Genomic DNA, 17,678 nt, shown 5'->3' on the forward strand with positions numbered 1-17,678 from the left:
CACTCCCTCCCCTGTCTTTAACTCCCCCGATCTCCCTAGCTGCGTCCCGCTTCTGAAGCTGATGCGCCAGCATCCGGCTTGCCTTTTCCCCATACTCGTAAATCGCCCCCTGGGCCTTCCTCCACTGCACCTCCGCCTTCTTGGTGGTCACCAGGTCGAATTCGGCCTGGAGGCTGCGCCTCAACCCTCAACAATCCTTCCTCAGGTTCTTCCACATACCTCCTGTCTACCCTCACCATCTCCCTCTCCCCCCGCTCCTTCCTCTCCTTGTGGGCCCAAATGGAGATCAGCTCTCCCCTAACCACTGCCTTCAGCGCCTCCCATACCATCCCCACTCGGACCTCCCCGTTATCGTTGGCCTCCAGGTACCTCTCTATAGTTCCTCGGACCCGCTCGCTCACCTCCTCATCCGCCAACAGCCCCACCTCCAAGCGCCACAACGGGCGCTGGACCCTCTCCTCCCACAGCTCCAAGTCCACCCAATGCGGGGCGTGGTCCGAAATGGCTATTGCCGAATACTCGGTATCCTCTACTCTCGCTATCAGCGCCCTGCTCAAAATAAAAAAGTCGATTCTAGAATAAGCCTTGTGGACATGTGAGAAGAATGAAAATTCCCTAGCCCCCGGCCTTGCAAATCTCCAAGGGTCCACCCCTCCAATCTGGTCCATAAACCTCCTCAGCACTCTAGCCGCCGCCGGCTTCCTACCCGTCCTAGACCTGGAGCGATCCAGTGCCGGACCCAGCACCGTGTTAAAGTCTCCCCCCATTATCAGGCCCCCCCACTTCCAAGTCTGGGATCCGACCCAACATGCGCCGCATAAAACCCGCATCGTCCCAATTCGGGGCATACACATTGACCAGTACCACCCTCTCTCCCTGCAACTTACCACTTACCATTACGTACCTACCGCCATTGTCTGCCACAATGCTCAACGCCTCGAATTACACCTTCTTTCCCACCAAGATGACCACCCCTCGATTTTAGGCATCCAGCCCCGAATGAAACACCTGACCTACCCACCCTTTCCTCAATCTTACCTGGTCTGCCACCTTCAGGTGTGTCTCATGGAGCATAACCACATCCGCCTTCAGCCCCTTCAAGTGCGCGAACACCCGGGCCCGCTTGACCAGCCCGTTCAGTCCCCTTACATTCCAGGTTATCAGCCGGATCAGGGGGCTACCCGCCCCCCTCCCCCGCCAACTAGCCATAACCCCTCCTCGGCCAGCCACGCGCCCGCCCCCACGCCAGGCCCGTTCCCCGCGGCGGCAGACCCCTGTCTTGAAACCCCCCACTTGCTCCAGCTCCCCCTTGACCATAGCAGCAGCAACCCCCCCTCAAAAAGTAACACATCAACCGCAGTCCCCAAACGCCCATCCCGACCCTCAATCTATGTCCAACTTCTCGGCCTGAACAAACGCCCACGCCTCCTCCGGAGACTCAAAATAATGGTGCCGGTCCTTGTAGGTGACCCACAGTCACGCCGGCTGCAACATGCCAAACTTCACCCCCTTCCTGTGCAGCACTGCCTTTGCTCGATTGTACCCAGCCCTCCTCTTCGCCACCTCCGCACTCCAGTCCTGGTATATTCGAACCTCCGCGTTCTCCCACCTGCTGCTCCTCTCCTTCTTGGCCCACCTGAGCACACACTCCGATCAGCGAACCGATGAAACTGCACCAGCACCGCCCGCGGAGGCTCGTTAGCCTTGGGCCTCCTCGCCAGCACTCTATGGGCCCCTTCCAGCTCCCGGGGCCCCTGGAAGGACCCCACTCCCATCAGCGAGTTCAGCATGGTGACCACATAGGCCCCCACATCTGGCCCCTCCAGCCCCTCCGGGAGGCCCAGAATCCGCAGATTCTTCCGCCTCAACCGATTCTCCATCTCCTCGAACCGCTCCTGCCATTTTTTGTGGAGCGCCTTGTGCGCCTCCACCTTTACCGCCAGGCCTAAGATCTCGTCCTCGTTCCTTTGCCGGAGATCTTTTGCCGGGCCTCGCGGATCGCCACCCCCTGGGCCGTCTGTGTCTCCAGCAGCTTATCAATAGAAGCCTTCATCGGCTCAAGCAGGTCCGTTTTAATCTCTCTGAAGCAGCGCTGGATACCCTCCTGTTGCTCCTCCGCCCACTGCATCCACGCTGCCTGGTCTCCGCCAGCCGCCATTTTGTTCTTCTTCCCTCGCACCTTCTTCGGGTCCACCACCACCTTTTTAGTCGCCCCGCTCCTGGTAAAAGCCATATACTATCGGGGAATTGTTGTAATCTCCTTCCCACACCGGGAAACGTCGAAAAAGTGGTGTTGGGGGCGCTGAAAATAACCCAAAAGTCCGTTTTTGTGGGAGCGGCCGAATGTGCGACTTAGCTCCGCATAGCCGCAACCAAAAGTGTATAGAACCTTAGTTAGGCCACACTTGGGAGTATAGCGTTCAATTCTGGTCACCACACTACCAGAAGGATGTGGATGCTTTAGAGAGGACGCAGAAGAGATTTACCAGGATGTTGCTTGGTATGGAGGGCATAAGCTATGAGGAGAGGTTGAATATACTCGGTTTGTTCTCACTGGAACGACAGGTTGAAGGGCGACCTGATAGAGGTATACAAAATTATGAGGGGCATAGACAGAGTGGATGGTCAGAGACTTTTTTCCAGGGTGGAGGGGTCAATTACTAGGGAGCATAGGTTTAAGGTGAGAGGGGCAAGGTTTAGAGGAGATATACGAGGCAAGTTATTTTCACAGAGGGTAGTGGTGCCTGGAACTCACTGCCAGAGGCGGTGGTGGAAGCAGCGACGCTAGTGACGTTTAAGGGGCATCTTGACAAGTACATGATTAGGATGGGAATAGAGGGATACGGACGCCAGAAGTGTATAAGTTTTTAGTTTAGACGGGCAGCATGGTTGGCGCAGGCTTGGACGGCTGAAGGGCCTGTTCCTGTGCTGTACGTTTCTTTGTTCTTTGTTCATATGTGTACTTCACTAATATTACTGATCTAATTTGATAGCAATTCAATATTTTTCTTGGTCCAGGAGTTAAGACTGTTGATTTTGGGAAGGGAAATATCTTATTTGTTGGAAATGTTGGAAAAAGTGATCTGACTCCGATGTGGAAGAAAATGCTAAGCCCTCGGTGGTGAGTGTAGTGTGAGATAACAGCAGTGATCAATTACCCTGAGCATACCCTTGCAATGTTTTCTCATGAATAAAACACATTTTGGTGCACCAAATGACATTTTAATTCTCAGCACATTTGGTCGAAGGTCATTGAGACTGCTGAATGAGATGTTATTTTGTGCTGCAGTTTTCATTTTGCTGAATGGAAATGGTATTGATGAGATCAGCGTAGCCATTAAGTGATCACAAGGGATTTCATTCTACAAAGTCAGCGGCAGGACATAATCCACCTGCAATACATCAGCGTCAACATAGAATACCTGTCAGTAGCTTTTGATGATCAGGATGCCCTTCTTTGTCTTTAAGATTGAGCCATTTTGTATTCCACTTCTTCCCTTTGGACCACCTTCCAGGTCCCTGTTCAGTTAGCCCATCATAGCAACTCCTCTCCAACGCCAAGCCCCCCTCTAACTGCATCTCTTTCTCTTGCTTCCATAATCTCCTTCTATTTGGGTATTCCCTACACCTTTGTTAATTCTCCTTTCAGAGGCTGAGTATATATTCCTTTCTTCTTCTGTGAAGCACCTCAGAAAGACTTTCTACCTTCAGGGCATCAGGGAGACATAAATTGTTTCTGTTGCATCAATACCTTAAGTAATTTACAGGACATTTCCGGTCCCCACGACCAGCATGTGTGCAGGGAGTGTGTCCAGCCGCAGCTCCTGGAAGCTCAGTTTTCAGAGCTGGAACGTGGCTGGGGCACTGTGGAACATCCGCGGGTCTGAGTGCACCGTGGATAGCACGTTTAGAGAAGCGGGCACACCGCAGCTGAAGGGACACGAGGAAGGAAAGGAATGGGTGACCACCAGGCAGTCCAAGAGAAACAGGCAAATAGTTGAAGAGTCCCCTGGGGTCCCACTAGCAAATTGGTATTCCATTTTGGAGGCTGGTTTCCCCAGGGAGTGTGGACAGAACTAAGATTCTGGCACCACGAGCAGCCTAGGAGGAGGGGGATGCGGGGGCAGGGGGGGTTAACAGAGGAAGTTGTCAGAGGAGATAGGCGCTACTGTGGCCGTCAAAGTAACTCCAGGATGGTGTGTTGTCTCCCTGATGCCAAGGCCCGTGATGTGTAGATGAAGGCAGTGCAGTCACTGTAGTTTGTGAATTTCAGCAAAGCCTTTGACAAGGTCCCACATGCAAGACTTGTAAAGAGAAGACTGAGGGGCGACCTAACTGCGGTGTTTCAGGTTATGAGAGGAATGGACAGGGTGGTTTGGGAGCAGCTGTTCTCCTTAGTTGAAGGGCCAGTTGCGAGGGGACTCAAGTTCAAGGTGAGGGGCAGGAGGTTTAAGGGGGATTTGAGGAAAATCTTTTTTACCCAGAGGGTGGTGACAGTTTGGAATGCACTGCATGGGAGGGTGGGAGAGGTGGGCTGCCTCACATCCTTCAAAACGTACCTGAATGAGCACTTGGCACGCCATAACATTCAAGGCTATGGGCTAAGTGCTGGTAAATGGGATTAGATAGACAGGTCAGGTGTTTTTCATGTGTCGGTGCAGACTCAGTGGGCCGAAGGGCCTCTTCTGCACTGTATTCTGTGATTTCAGTTACTCTGTCCTAAACTGGACTACACGAAAAATAAGGTTTTTCAGCACACTGTTGGTAGTGCATCAATGCTTTCTTATCTGTTTTTTCTCTCTAAAACTAATGATTAGAAGGATCTATTACCCTTCATTAGTAAATTGTATGTTCATCTGGCAGAAACTGGGAGGTGAGTGAACAGTAAAAATAATGGGTGTCAGTTCTTGTATTCCAGAATACCTGGTGATAAGGATAGAACTGGAGCCAATATTTACACACTTTTCTAAGCCTTGATTTACAGCGATACACATTTCATGCACCTTTAATCCAACCACCAGTGTTATAGTTTTTTCCTATTCGTATCTCTTTTAAAATAACCAAAGAGCCCCATTTGAAAGGGCCATCATCAACCCAGTGTAACAAAAAACCCAAACTTCAAAGAGCTCAACTGAATTCCCAGTTAATACCCAGCACAGGCATACAATCATACACAATTAATATACACTGAATGGAAGTTACCCTCACTGAACCTTTGGACTGGCATGACCCAATATTAACTTGCCCATTTGAGCAGGGCACCAACTGGAAGGAAGCTTGATCCTGATTTTAAATATGTTGATTGGGTCTCATGATGTCAGGAGTTGCTCAGCAATATCAACCAGAAGGGCGGTGAGGGTGGGGGGTTGGTTAGGCACTGGGTTAAAAGTCATTGTTGGTTCCCCAGGAACTGGATCCTGCCAGATGTGGCCCAGCAGATAAATTCAAAATGTTATTTTTCAGGTTTCTTGTGGTCCTCCAGGCCTCCAAAGGAAGCCTTAGGCCTCCCATGAATCCCATGTCCTCCTGTCTTCCCTGCCTCGCCTCTCCCACCAACCCCCCCAATTCACCGAACCCCCTCCCCCAAACCCACCACCCTTCATCACATGGTGCCATACAGGAGAGATCCCACCATCATTGTTTTTATGAATTCTAACACCCAAGATGTGCAGGTTAGATGGATTGACCATGATCAATGCACGGGGTTACGGGGATCGGGTGGGGGAGTGGGCCTAGATAATGTGCTCTGTCGGTGGGTCTGTGCAGACTCGAGGGCCGAATGGCCTCCTTCTGCACTGTTGGGATTCTATATATGAAAAATAAATCAAGTTTAACATATGGCAAGAAACAAAATGTGTTGGGATCAGTAGAATATGAAACCTTTATTGCAAATCGCAGCTTAAATTCAACAAGTTTCCATGGCTTGCGTGCCCTGTAGCTCACCTCCATTACCTCATCTGTAACCTATTTCTTTTTGGAAATCTCTCTGTGGATCAGTAGTGTTTTGCAAGTGTCCTTTCTTTTGAGCCAGGCCACATCTTTCCAGCTTGATTTTTGTGCAGCCAATTATGAGCTATTTAGAATTGCCACAGTAAAGGACTTATTACTTTTGAATGTTAACTTTTACTGTGTTGTGTTTCAAGTTGTGCCGTCACTTGTTATCACCATCATGGCGTGTGCTTAGTTAGTTGATCTGAGCTGGGAGGGCAATCAAGTGACTACAATTGAACCTGACAGCTCTTGTGTTTGAAATGGGGTTGAATGTTCATGGTTCTTGCACTTGATCACTCCGCCATGACTCCCACTGCAGGTCTGCATGAATGGGTATCAGATGAACACATTGTGAAGTTATTAGGTTCATATATAACATGTAACTGTTGATGAGAAAAATGATGATGCCTTCAAGAGAAAGAGAGCAGAATTGATCATGGGAGAAGCAGGTGACGGAAACAGCTTTTGAGTAATGTTACCTTATCTGTACACGGTGCAGTTACTGAACACTTTCCTTCCTCCAAAATCTGAAGTGTCATTTTGCATAAACACAAGGTGCACTTCTGTCCATCGTGTTGTAGAATCTATCTGTAATTGAAACATTAAATTTGTGCCTGCTTTATTCAATTGAATCCATCTCATTATTGCATGATACTGTTTGCTGTTTCACCTTATTCGCTCTCTTTTCCCCAATCTTTAAATTCCTGTGGTAACTTCCCTGACACCTCCTGCTTAAAACTCAACGGTCAGAAGGATCGTGTAGTCCCGCTTTCACGTTCTGTAATCATACTGAAAGTCAGAATCAAACAAACTTTTGCCCTTCTGCTCCACGGGAGGTTTCTGTCTTAGGGTGAAGCAGTAGTGTAGCGGCACTGACACTGGGCTGGTAATCCAGAGACTCCGGGGAACACTCTGGGGACCCAGGTTCGAATCCCACCAAGCCAGCTGGTGTAATTTTAACTGAATTGTTAAAAAATCTAGAATTAACAGTCTAATTGAGAAACCATTGCCGATTGTCGGAAAGGCACATTTGGTTCACTAATGTCCTTTAAGGAAGGAAATCTGCAATCCTTACCATCCGTACCTGGGTAGTACAGGGGTTAGCAATGCCGCCTCACAGCATCAGGGACCCAGGTTCAATTCCAACCTTGGGTGACTGTGTGGAATTTGCCCTTTCTCCCTGTGTCTGCCTGGGCTTCCTCCCAAAGTCCAAAGAGGTGCAGGTTAGGTGGATTGGCCAAGCTAAATTGTCCCTTGTTGTCCAAAGATGCACAGGTTAGGTAGGGTTATGGGATTATGGGGCGGGGAAGTGGGCCTAGGTACGGTGCTCTTTCAGAGGGTCGGTGCAGACTCGATGGGCTGAATGGCCTCCTCCTGCACTGTAGGAATTCTATGGTTCTATGGCTCCAGGGCCACAGAAATGACTCTTAAATGCCCTTTGAAGTGGCCGAGGAAGACACACAGTTCAGAGCCAACTGGAAATGGGAAATAAATGCAGGTCCGGCGAGTGACGCTCGCGTCCTATTGAAGAATAACAAAAAATGTCTGCATTGGCTGGGGTGGGATAATATGGGCAATGAAACCAATCTGATACCTAGTCCAAGTGACTGTTCACGAATAAGGCTGGACAGTGAGAGGGAAATGGTCACCAGTTTGTCACGGGGCTACAGGAAATCAAATTAAATACATGAACACTGGCCTCTGGAACCTAAATCTAAAGTATGATGTAACATCAGCTAAAAACAAGTCAAGCCTGAAAGCATCATTTGCATTAGTGAAGAATAGAAACTGCACAACATGTTTCCTCTTCGCCTACAACATAATTCAAATGAGTGAGGGATTAATTCCTTTGTTCAGTTATTCTAATCCTGGGTTATCTGAAAATAGTTGATATTCTCCTGTAAATTGTTCATGAGATTATCATAGCAATTGTTTAAAAATATTTAGGTAAGCCGAGGAAATGTAAAACATACGTTGCCATTTATGCTCTCAATTTATAGAATGGCAATGTTTAGAAAATTGTCACCAATTTGGAAGACATTTACCAGGATTTCAAATTTCACTCATAGCTAAGTTTAATAAATGGTGTGAGTACCTGTAAAAGCTTCCCAGGCACGTATTTATAGGTTAACAGTATTAACAGTAACCTGAACTAATTTATAGATAACTTAGAGCTGGAGTTTTCTGCTCAATAACCGGAAGCATCAAGTACAGAGAGTGGCACAGGGGTTAGCACTGCTGCCTCACAGCACCAGGGACCCGGGTTCAATTCCGGTCTGGGGTGGCTGTCTCTGTGGAGTTTGCACGTTCTCTCCGTGTCTGCGTGGATTTACTCCGGGTGCTCCTGGTTTCCTCCCACAGTCCAAGGATGTGCAGGTTAGGTGGATTGGCCATGATAAATTGCTCCTTAGGATGAGGGTGGGGGATTGGGCCGAGGTAGGCTAGTCTTTCCAAGGGTCAGTACAGACCCGATGGTCTGAATGGCCTCTTTCTGCACTGTAGCGGTTCTATGAAAATGGAACCTATGAAATAACCAGAGTTTTTGACGTTACCAGGCATAGAAAAAGTGAGCTAATGCGAATAATGTTGACAATGATGACCAGAAACTGTGGGCAGGATTTTCCAGCCATTCCCACCCGGTGTCCCACTGAAGACAACCACCCACGGTGGGACTGGAAAACCATGCAAAATGCCGTAGACATCAGCAGGACAGGAAGATCCCGGTGGTGCCTCATGGAGGGGCTGGAAAATTCTGCCCTATATATTTGTCATTGAACAAATGAGCAATGGTCTCTGAGAAGTGTCCAAAATGGGCACAAAGGTAAATGATGATGTGGTATAATTGTGAATTGTTGCAGGGGTTTGCCAAGGCAATGTCCGAGGTGCTCGGTACACGGGTGGTGCCGAGTCCACAGATGGCGATCTTTGGAGTGTCAGAAGACCCGGGAGTTCAGGAAGTGAAAGAGGCCGACGTTTTGGCCTTTGCCTCCCTAGTAGCCCGGAGACGGATCCTTTTAATGTGGAGGGACTCGAAGCCCCCGAGTGTGGAGACTTGGGTCAGTGACATGGCTGGGTTTCTCAAGCTGGAGAAAACAAAGTTTGCCTTGAGGGGGTCAATGCTGGGGTTCTCTCGGAGGTGGCAGCCGTTCCTCGACTTTCTCGGGGAAAATTTAAATATCAGCAGAAGCAGCATTCCGAAGGGGGGGGAAGGGGGGGGAGGGGTGCGAGTCGGTGCAATATGGTTAAGGGATGTTACAGAAGGGATTGGGTGGGAAATGTCTAGTTTACCATGTTGATGTTTATGTTATTATTGTTTTGTTTGTGATTGTTATAAAAATTTTGCAAATGCTTCAATAAAAATATATATTTTTAAATAAATAAATAAATAATTGTGAATTGCTTTATGCTGAAGGTATTATCTAACGTTATGGACAAGGCGGGCTCCTGATTGTAACAGTCTTCCCTTTTCTGTTGCAGGCAGCACATGGGAAACCCTGTCCAGGCACATTGGAGTTACCAGGTACAACAATTTTCATAAGAAATGACAAGAAATAATTTTAAATGTATTTCATTGTAATTTTATGACTTTTAGATATTGTTACAAATGAATCTCAAAGTATACAGCAAATTAATATATCTTTACCTGGTGCTTTATTACCACAGAGGTCTATATATGTTAAATGTAATTTAACAAATATTCCATCATTCACAAAAAATGTACAGATTGCTTGGGAATCAATTTTAAAAAAAGACTGACTTTATATTTGGTCTACTACTGTGATATTTTAATGTTGTACATTCTGTTACAGGTTACCAAATACAGTTATTTTTATTATGAATACCTGTACCAGGAAGGTTTCTATTGTTTTAATATACTTTTATAGCAGGTATCTAAAGGATTAACGCCAAGGGTTATTATGTTTGAGTCTGTGTCCTTGCGCTCCTCTCGGACTCAGTTATGTGTTTCCTACCTCGCACCAAGTCCCGTTCACATTTCACCTCTGCCCACTGATTGGCTCCCAGTCTGGCAATGCTTATATTTGAACACTTTCATCTTTGTTTTCAAATCCCTCCCTGGCCTTGCCACCCCCACCCCTTATCTCTGTTTCCTATTCCAGACCTACAACCCTCTAAGATCCCTGCGCACCTCCCGCACGTTCTTGATTTTCATTGCTCCACAATTGGCAGCTGTGTCTTCAGCACTGGAATTATTTTTTCTAAACTTGTCAGCTCTCCAACTCTTGATCTTCCTTTTAAGATACTCGTTAAAACCTGTCTCTTTTACCAGGTGGTCTCAATTTGCATGTGATAACATTTCTGTAAAATAATACTTTACTATTTTCCACTGAAGTCCAAATTGTTGTTTATCAGGGCACATACTTCACTGCATGAAGAAATGTAGTGAAGTGCAAATCTAGCTCATACAAAACGCCGTTGATTTAACAGAATGTGGAAAAAACCAGAAGATGAATGGTTTGTTTGTCATTCTCACACTGGGCCAGAAAAGAGTTCCAGCTTCGCAGTTTGTCCATAAGTCTAATGGTTTATTGGAAAATCTGGGATAAGGAGAAGATAAATCCACTTGCATTATATTTTATTGGAGTTAAATCCAGAACTGGGCAATGGACAAAGCTGGCCCGAAGTGTTATTGGAATTAAATTCATTTTGTACAATGGTCATATTTAATTGTCTGGAAGTACACATATATTTCCACTTTATGTGGGCAGCAGCATATTGTGTTCAATCATCTCTTCCTCATGCATGATTATGCCAAAGTGTAGCTTTAGTGAGAAGATACAGCTGCTGGCTATTTCTTTATTTGATGCTTCAGGCACTGTTTCTCAACAGTGATCACTTTGTTTAAATGATGGGATTTGTGGTTGACTGCCTCATCAGCACTGCTTGACTAAATATGTGTTTACTTGGGCGGATTCAATTACAGAAGTGGTCGAACTTTATGTTTACACATGAAAAAAAAATGGTATTGACAATTCAGGTTTGGGAGAACATAGGGCTGAATTTACGCGGTGCCGGATTCCCATGTCTCTTCCCAGCTAAAAAGCCAATGGATGGTGGTCGGGTTGAACTTGTTGAAGGGGACATCAGCTGCTCTGCAACCATAGGGTGGAGGTGGGGTTTCCACCCTGAGGACCAGCAAATCCTGCCTCCAAGAGCTGTCAGCCAATTAGAGGCAGGCAGCTCATCAGAACATTGGGACCACATAGAATTGGGATTTGGGTAAGTGAATGAGGGTCTTGCCTGATGCCCAGCTGGTGGGTAATTCCGCTGGGGCAGGAATGTGATTTGAGAGACGAACGGCGGAACAGGGAGCAAAACCTCGGGAAGTGCTCCAATGGGATCAAGGGGTCCAGTAAGGAGGAAACTTCCTTGTTTACCACCAGCCCATGGAGGGAAACCTGCCAGGCAGGCCACTTGGCATGGGAATCAACCTCTGCCAGCTAAATCCCGCACAAACGACAGGATGAGGTCCTTAGGTAGAAATGTATTGCCCAATATAGGTTTGCAGCATCGTCCATGGTCTTCGCTGATGTCTCGGACCTGCTTCGGAGTCTCAGGATCTTTGCCGTAGGCTGGTAAGGGTGTGGTGAAGAGGGTGGTGGAGGGAAGGTAGAGGTGTTAGTGAGAGAGAAAGCTCTTAGCGGGTGAACAAAGGTATTGGGAGGGGTGAAGCTGGTGGGGGAGGGAGTTTGGAGGAGGGAAGGAGAAAAGGGGGATGAATAAGAGGGTAGGAATGAGTAAAGGAGGAAAGAGTATGAGGGGGATAAAATGTCCAGGTGAATGTGCAAGGGAGGGATTTATGGAGACGATGACTGCCACCCGGTGAATAAACTGAGGGTGGGCATGGTAGTCTGGAATGATGAGTGTGAGAGGGGGCAGTGGGAGCCGATAGTGTGGGGGGAATGAGGATATGGTAGTATTGGTAGAAGGAATAGTGGTGGTTATTGTTGGGGCCATGGATGTAAGCATGGATATAGTGGGACTTGCAGGGGAGTAGGTCGGAGAGGTCAATTTGAATGAGGAGGATTGAAGTGGGGGGAAAGACAAGACTGCTGTAAGACCAGACTGGACATTATTAAGTGACAGTGAATATGTTTACAGATAATACATTGACAGTGTTCACCCGTGCAAGTACTTGTGATCACAATTTCTTGATGTTACATGGCCTACCTTCCAGGTGCTGCCCTGACGTCCGCAGCAGGAGTGGACTCCAGCCTGTGGAGTTGTTAGCTCTGATGTCTTTGATGACTCCGGTGGCCATCCCCTGAAGAGCTGAGGCAGGAAGGGTCGCAGCTTACTTTGGCGCTCGACCGGAGAGCCAGCTCTTCCCTTTGCACTGCCAGGAAGGAGTATAAGGGGGATAAAATGTCCAGGTGAATGTGCAAGGGAGGGGTTTGTGGAGCCAATGACTGTCTGAAGGGTTCACAAGCTGGGGGGATTTGGAGAAAGTGGACAACCTCTTAAGAGTCCTGAGTGGATGACCCTAGGGTGTCTAGCTGCTTCTCCTCCTCTCTTCGGGTGTCCGAGGGCCCCGGCCTGACTGAGGGTAAGAGGCGCCTGGAGGGTGTCCCAATCCCCCTCGCGTTGCCCCTGCATGAACTCACTCATGGCAACAGCGATAGAGTGCAGGTCTATGGCACGAAACTGGGTGTTCTGCTTGACCAGGGTCTCCATGGTGTCTGTCAACCTCCTCATGGAGACCTTGATGTGTGGGCATCACTTCATCAGAGAGCAGAAGGACAGACTCATCCGACTCGCGTGCCACTCTGTTGAAGGCTTCAAATGGTTCTGCCTGATGTTGCCCTGCCTGTTGCTAACTTTCCACCATGAGTTGGAAGGCTTATCCCAGATATCGTCATCTGACCTGGAGCTCACAGATGTCTCTTCCACAGCTGTCCTCAGCTGAACTGCCTCCTTCTGCTGCAGACACGTGTCGGTGGGGTAACCACCAAATTGTGAGGCTCTTCGTGAACTAGCACTAGTACCAACTGAGGGTGTGTTCCAGAGCTGGTGGAAGGTACAAGTGAGCACTGTGATGCCTCCTCCTCCTCCTACTCTCCTCCCGCCTCCCTCCCTTCAGTACCCGTAAGTGAGATCAGATCTAAACTTTATGGTCATGCCACATCTGGCCATGAATGGTGGTGGACATTTAAACAACTCACTGGAGCAGGAGGCTCAATGGTGGTAGTGCCTGGCACATCAATGCAAAAGATAAGGCTGAGGCATTTGCTGCAATCTCCAGCCAAAAATGCCAAGTGGATGATCCATCTTGGCCCCCTCCAGAGGTGCCCAGCATCACAGCTGCCAGTCTTCAGTCAATTTGATTCACTCCGCATGGACTGCAGTGGTTCACGAAGGCAGCTCACCACCACCTTCTCACGGACAGTTAGAACTGGCCAATGAATGCGTGCCTAGCCAGCGAAGCCCACATGCCTTGAATGAATAAAACAAATCTGTTTGGGATTGCCCTCACTTGATTCCATCCTTACCTATGTAAATGTATCTAGCATATCATTGGCAATGCCTTGTATTCCTCTGGTGTATCCCAAGGATGAGTCCTTAGAACCCTTCTATTTCTCATTTAACTGCTCCTCAGTGATATCAACCAGTTTTGCTTTTCACATGTACACTGACCAACACCCAGATTCTACCTCATCACCACCTCTTGCAACTCTTTCACCGTTGCTAAGTTAGCAAACTGTTTATCTGACAAACCATATCAGATGAGCAAAACTTGATCCAATTCAATATTGGGAAGGCTTGTTTTTGATTCCTGTTCCAAGCTCTATTCCCTAGTTACTGACTCATCCATTTCCCTGGCAACCGTTTGAGATTATTAACAGCCCATTGGATCCAAGGAAATTTGGCAAATTGGGTCCAAAATTGGCTGAGTGCAATGGAGGAAGCAGAAGGTAATGGTCGAGAGGTGCTTTTCCAACTGGAAGCCTGTGACCAGTGTTAGGGCTTTTGCTACATGTGGTTTATATAAATGATTTAGACTTGAATGTAGGAGGTTTGATGAGGAAATTGTTCTCCTGTGGCAGCATGATGGTGCAGTGGGTAGCACTGCAGCCTCACGGCGCCGAAGTCCCAGGTTCGATCCGGGCTCTGGGTAACTGTCAGTGTGGAGTTTGCACATTCTCCCCTTGTTTGTGTGGGTTTCGCCCCCACAACCCAAAGATGTGCAGGGCAGGTGGATTGGCTACGCTAAATTGCCCCTCAATTGGAAAAATGAATTGGGTTCTCTAAATTAAAAAAAAAAAAATCCCCCAAAAAACAATTGTTCTCCATAAGGTGAGAAAAAGTTCAATATTTCTACCATTTATTTGATCTGTTAGACCAGATTCTGTGTAATAGTAGGGGTTGACATTGCACGCAGGTCTGAGGAGACAAAACTGACCAGGGTGGAGGTTTTGCAGTCAGTCAGTGCTACACGTGTATTGTCATTACTCATAACTAGCTTGTGGCTAATTTTCAGCGGACTAGTATACATTTTTCGTATTCAAAGTTCTACAGCATCACATCAGCAGAAACACCACTGTTAAACTGCAATTAATCGACCCAAATGTGTTCAGTAATACAGTTGGATGTGTGGATCTGTGGCATGAAAGTTTGTTCAAACATTTTGAGGGTTTTGTTTCAACTGCGGTATTAATGCGATGAATGACATTTTACCATTTTTGGCTTTGAATATTGAACTCTTGCACGCAAATGGGGAAAGTACTTTTTTGTTGAAACAGGCAAGGTTACAAATCACAGGATTTTTTTGCTGGTCAACTAAAGGAGGGTGTTACGAGCATGTGTTTTTCGAAGATGCAATTTCAATTTTTTTTTTTCCTGGCTGGATTAGAAGAAAACTGGGATCCCTCTACAGACAATGGGAAACTTCCCAGACTGCTGCAGTACACACAATTTTGCATTCCACCATGTTGGATGAAGACCCAAACCCTTGGGGAGCAAGAACAACCCCTTCCCCTGTTGATTTCTATCATCCTGAGACTTTTTCAAATATTTCTGAGATGAGACAATAAAATCCAATTACCTGTTCTGAAACAATAACTGCAGCAGACATAATAGAATGTCCCTGGAACATACAACCTGAAAATTGCTTCAAGAACCATACCAAGTAGGAGGCAGAACAAAAGACAATACTGTACTGAACACAGGCTGTTGAAGCTGTGTACCTCTCTATTTCTCTCAGACGTGCTGTGCTTGATTAACAAAGCAACCATCTTGAGAAGGGAAACAAACTGCGAACTCAGACCTTTTCTGAAAAAAAGCGAAAGTCTGCTCTATGCAACTACACCCAGGAAGACAACTGAACAAAATGGCCGCAACATGGACCACCGCATTGAGCCAGCCAAGGAACAGCTAACCGTAACCTCCTTTCAATTTTTTTTCCTGAACTGTAAATAATCCTAGAAGCCTATCCTCTTACTCTGCGATCAATACTGGTGAGTGAGTGTGGGCCCAGACAAATGCGTGAGACTGTATAAATGCTGGTTGCGATTTACTCAGTTTTATTTAGTTTGTGAAATATTTTCAATAAACGTGTTTTTTGTTGAACCTAAGAAAACCTGCATGAATAGCCTCAAAGCTTAAATAGTGGGACTCTCACAGAATCAGTGAACCACATTGTTGCGTTCTATGGCTCCCCTGATCATGAAGACACGCATAGAACATGTGTGTTTAGCTATAACAGGTATTTTTATTAAACACATAGACATGTAACCAAGAAACCTATATACAGACAATTGTATCTAAGTTACTGCAGAGCTAAGCTGATGCGACTGTCCTGCTTTCCATCCTACTACCGACCGCCTGCGTCTCGTCAGTCACCTGATACGTATATCTGGCTCCATGTGTGTCTGGTTCCACCTACTGCCAGGGGGTCATAACTGTCACTACATGTATTGATTGATGATCAGCTTTACACATGGCCGGTTTAGCTCGGTGGGCTGGACAGCTGGTTTGTAATGCAGAACAAGGCCAGCAGCGCAGGTTCAATTCCCATACCAGCTTACCTGAACAGACGCCGGAATGTGGTGACTCGGGGCTTTTCACAATAACTTCATACTTGTGACAATAAAAGATTATTATTATTACATTGGTACTGTTTTAAAAAAATATATATTTATTAAAGTTTTTTAACAACACAATTTTTCTCCCTTACAAACAATAGCCCCCCCCCCCCCCCCCCCCCCTGTAACAAAATAACAAGAAATCGCACTGAGCAAGATATATACATGGCAAAATGGTATATTTACATAGCTTTATACACTGGCTCTCTCCCGCACGTGCCAGTTTCCCCAACCCTTCATGTTATCTCTTGCTCATCCCCCCCCCCGGGTTGCTGCTGCTGCTGACCGACCTTCCTCTAACGCTCCGCGAGATAGTCTAGGAACGATTGCCACCGCCTGTAGAACCCCTGCGCAGACCCTCTCAAGGCGAACTTAATCCTCTCCAACTTTATGAACCCAGCCATGTCGTTTATCCAGGCCTCCACGCTAGGGGGCTTCGCCTCCTTCCACATTAGCAAGATCCTTCGCCGGGCTACGAGGGACGCAAAGGCCAGAATGCCGGTCTCTTTTGCCTCCTGCACTCCCGGCTCGTCCACTACTCCAAATATTGCTAGCCCCCAGCTTGGCTTGACCCGAACTTTCACCACCTGAGATATTGCTCCCGCCTCTCCTCACCAGAACCCCTCCAGTGCCGGGCATGACCAATACATATGGACATGGTTTGTCGGGCTCCCTGAGCACCTTCCACATCTGTCCTCTACCCCAAAGAACCTGCTCAACCTCGCCCCTGTCAAGTGAGCTCTGTGAACCACCTTAAATTGTATCAGGCTGAGCCTGGCACACGAGGAGGAGGAATTAACCCTACCTAGGGCATCAGCCCACAGACCTTCCTCGATCTCCTCCCCCAGCTCCTCCTCCCATTTACCCTTCAACTCTTCTACCAGCGCCTCCCCCTTTTCTTTCATCTCCTGGTGTATTTCCGACACCTTGCCCTCCCCGACCCACACACCCAAGATCACCCTATCCTGAATTTCTTGTACCGGGAGCAGTGGGAATTCCCTCACCTGTCGCCTCACTAACGCCCTCACCTCCATATATCTAAAAGCATTTCCCGGGGGTATCTCAAACTTCTCCTCCAGTGCCCCTAGGCTTGCAAACGTCCCGTCAATGAACAGGTCCCCCATTCTTCTAATCCCCGCCCGATGCCAGCTCTGGAACCCCCCGTCCATCCTCCCCGGGACAAACCGGTTGTTGCCCCTGATCGGGGACCACACCGAGGCTCCCATTGCACCCCTGTGCCGTCTCCACTGACCCCAGATCCTTAGCGTTGCCGCCACCACCGGGCTCGTGGTGTACCTTGTCGGCGAGAGCAGCAGCGGTGCCGTCACCAACGCCCCCAGGCTCGTTCCTTTACAGGACGCCATCTCCATCCTCTTCCATGCCGTCCCCTCTCCCTCCATCACCCACTTGCGGATCATTGCCACATTTGCTGCCCAGTAATAGCTTCCTAGGTTTGGCAGCGCCAACCCTCCTCGGCCCCTACTTCGTTCCAGGAACCCACTCCTTACCCTCGGGGTCCTATTTGCCCACACAAACCCCATAATACTCCTGCCTACTCTCTTAAAAAAGGCCTTGGTGATCACAATG

At 47.7% G+C, this 17,678-nt stretch overlaps 1 protein-coding gene across 4 annotated transcripts in view; it reads left to right on the top strand.

Moving 5' to 3' along the window:
- piezo1 (piezo type mechanosensitive ion channel component 1 (Er blood group)) overlaps nt 1-17,678 on the top strand; it is a 423,492-nt gene that overhangs the window by 150,339 nt on the left and 255,475 nt on the right. For all 4 annotated transcript variants that reach the window (XM_072518003.1, XM_072518005.1, XM_072518006.1 and 1 more), the window contains exon 4: nt 9,469-9,511. In XM_072518003.1, coding sequence (XP_072374104.1) covers nt 9,469-9,511 — 43 coding nt within the window. The remainder of the gene's footprint in view (nt 1-9,468; nt 9,512-17,678) is intronic.

The sequence above is a fragment of the Scyliorhinus torazame genome, chromosome 10 (genome assembly GCF_047496885.1).
Source record: "Scyliorhinus torazame isolate Kashiwa2021f chromosome 10, sScyTor2.1, whole genome shotgun sequence".
Classification (NCBI taxonomy): Eukaryota; Metazoa; Chordata; class Chondrichthyes; order Carcharhiniformes; family Scyliorhinidae; genus Scyliorhinus; species Scyliorhinus torazame.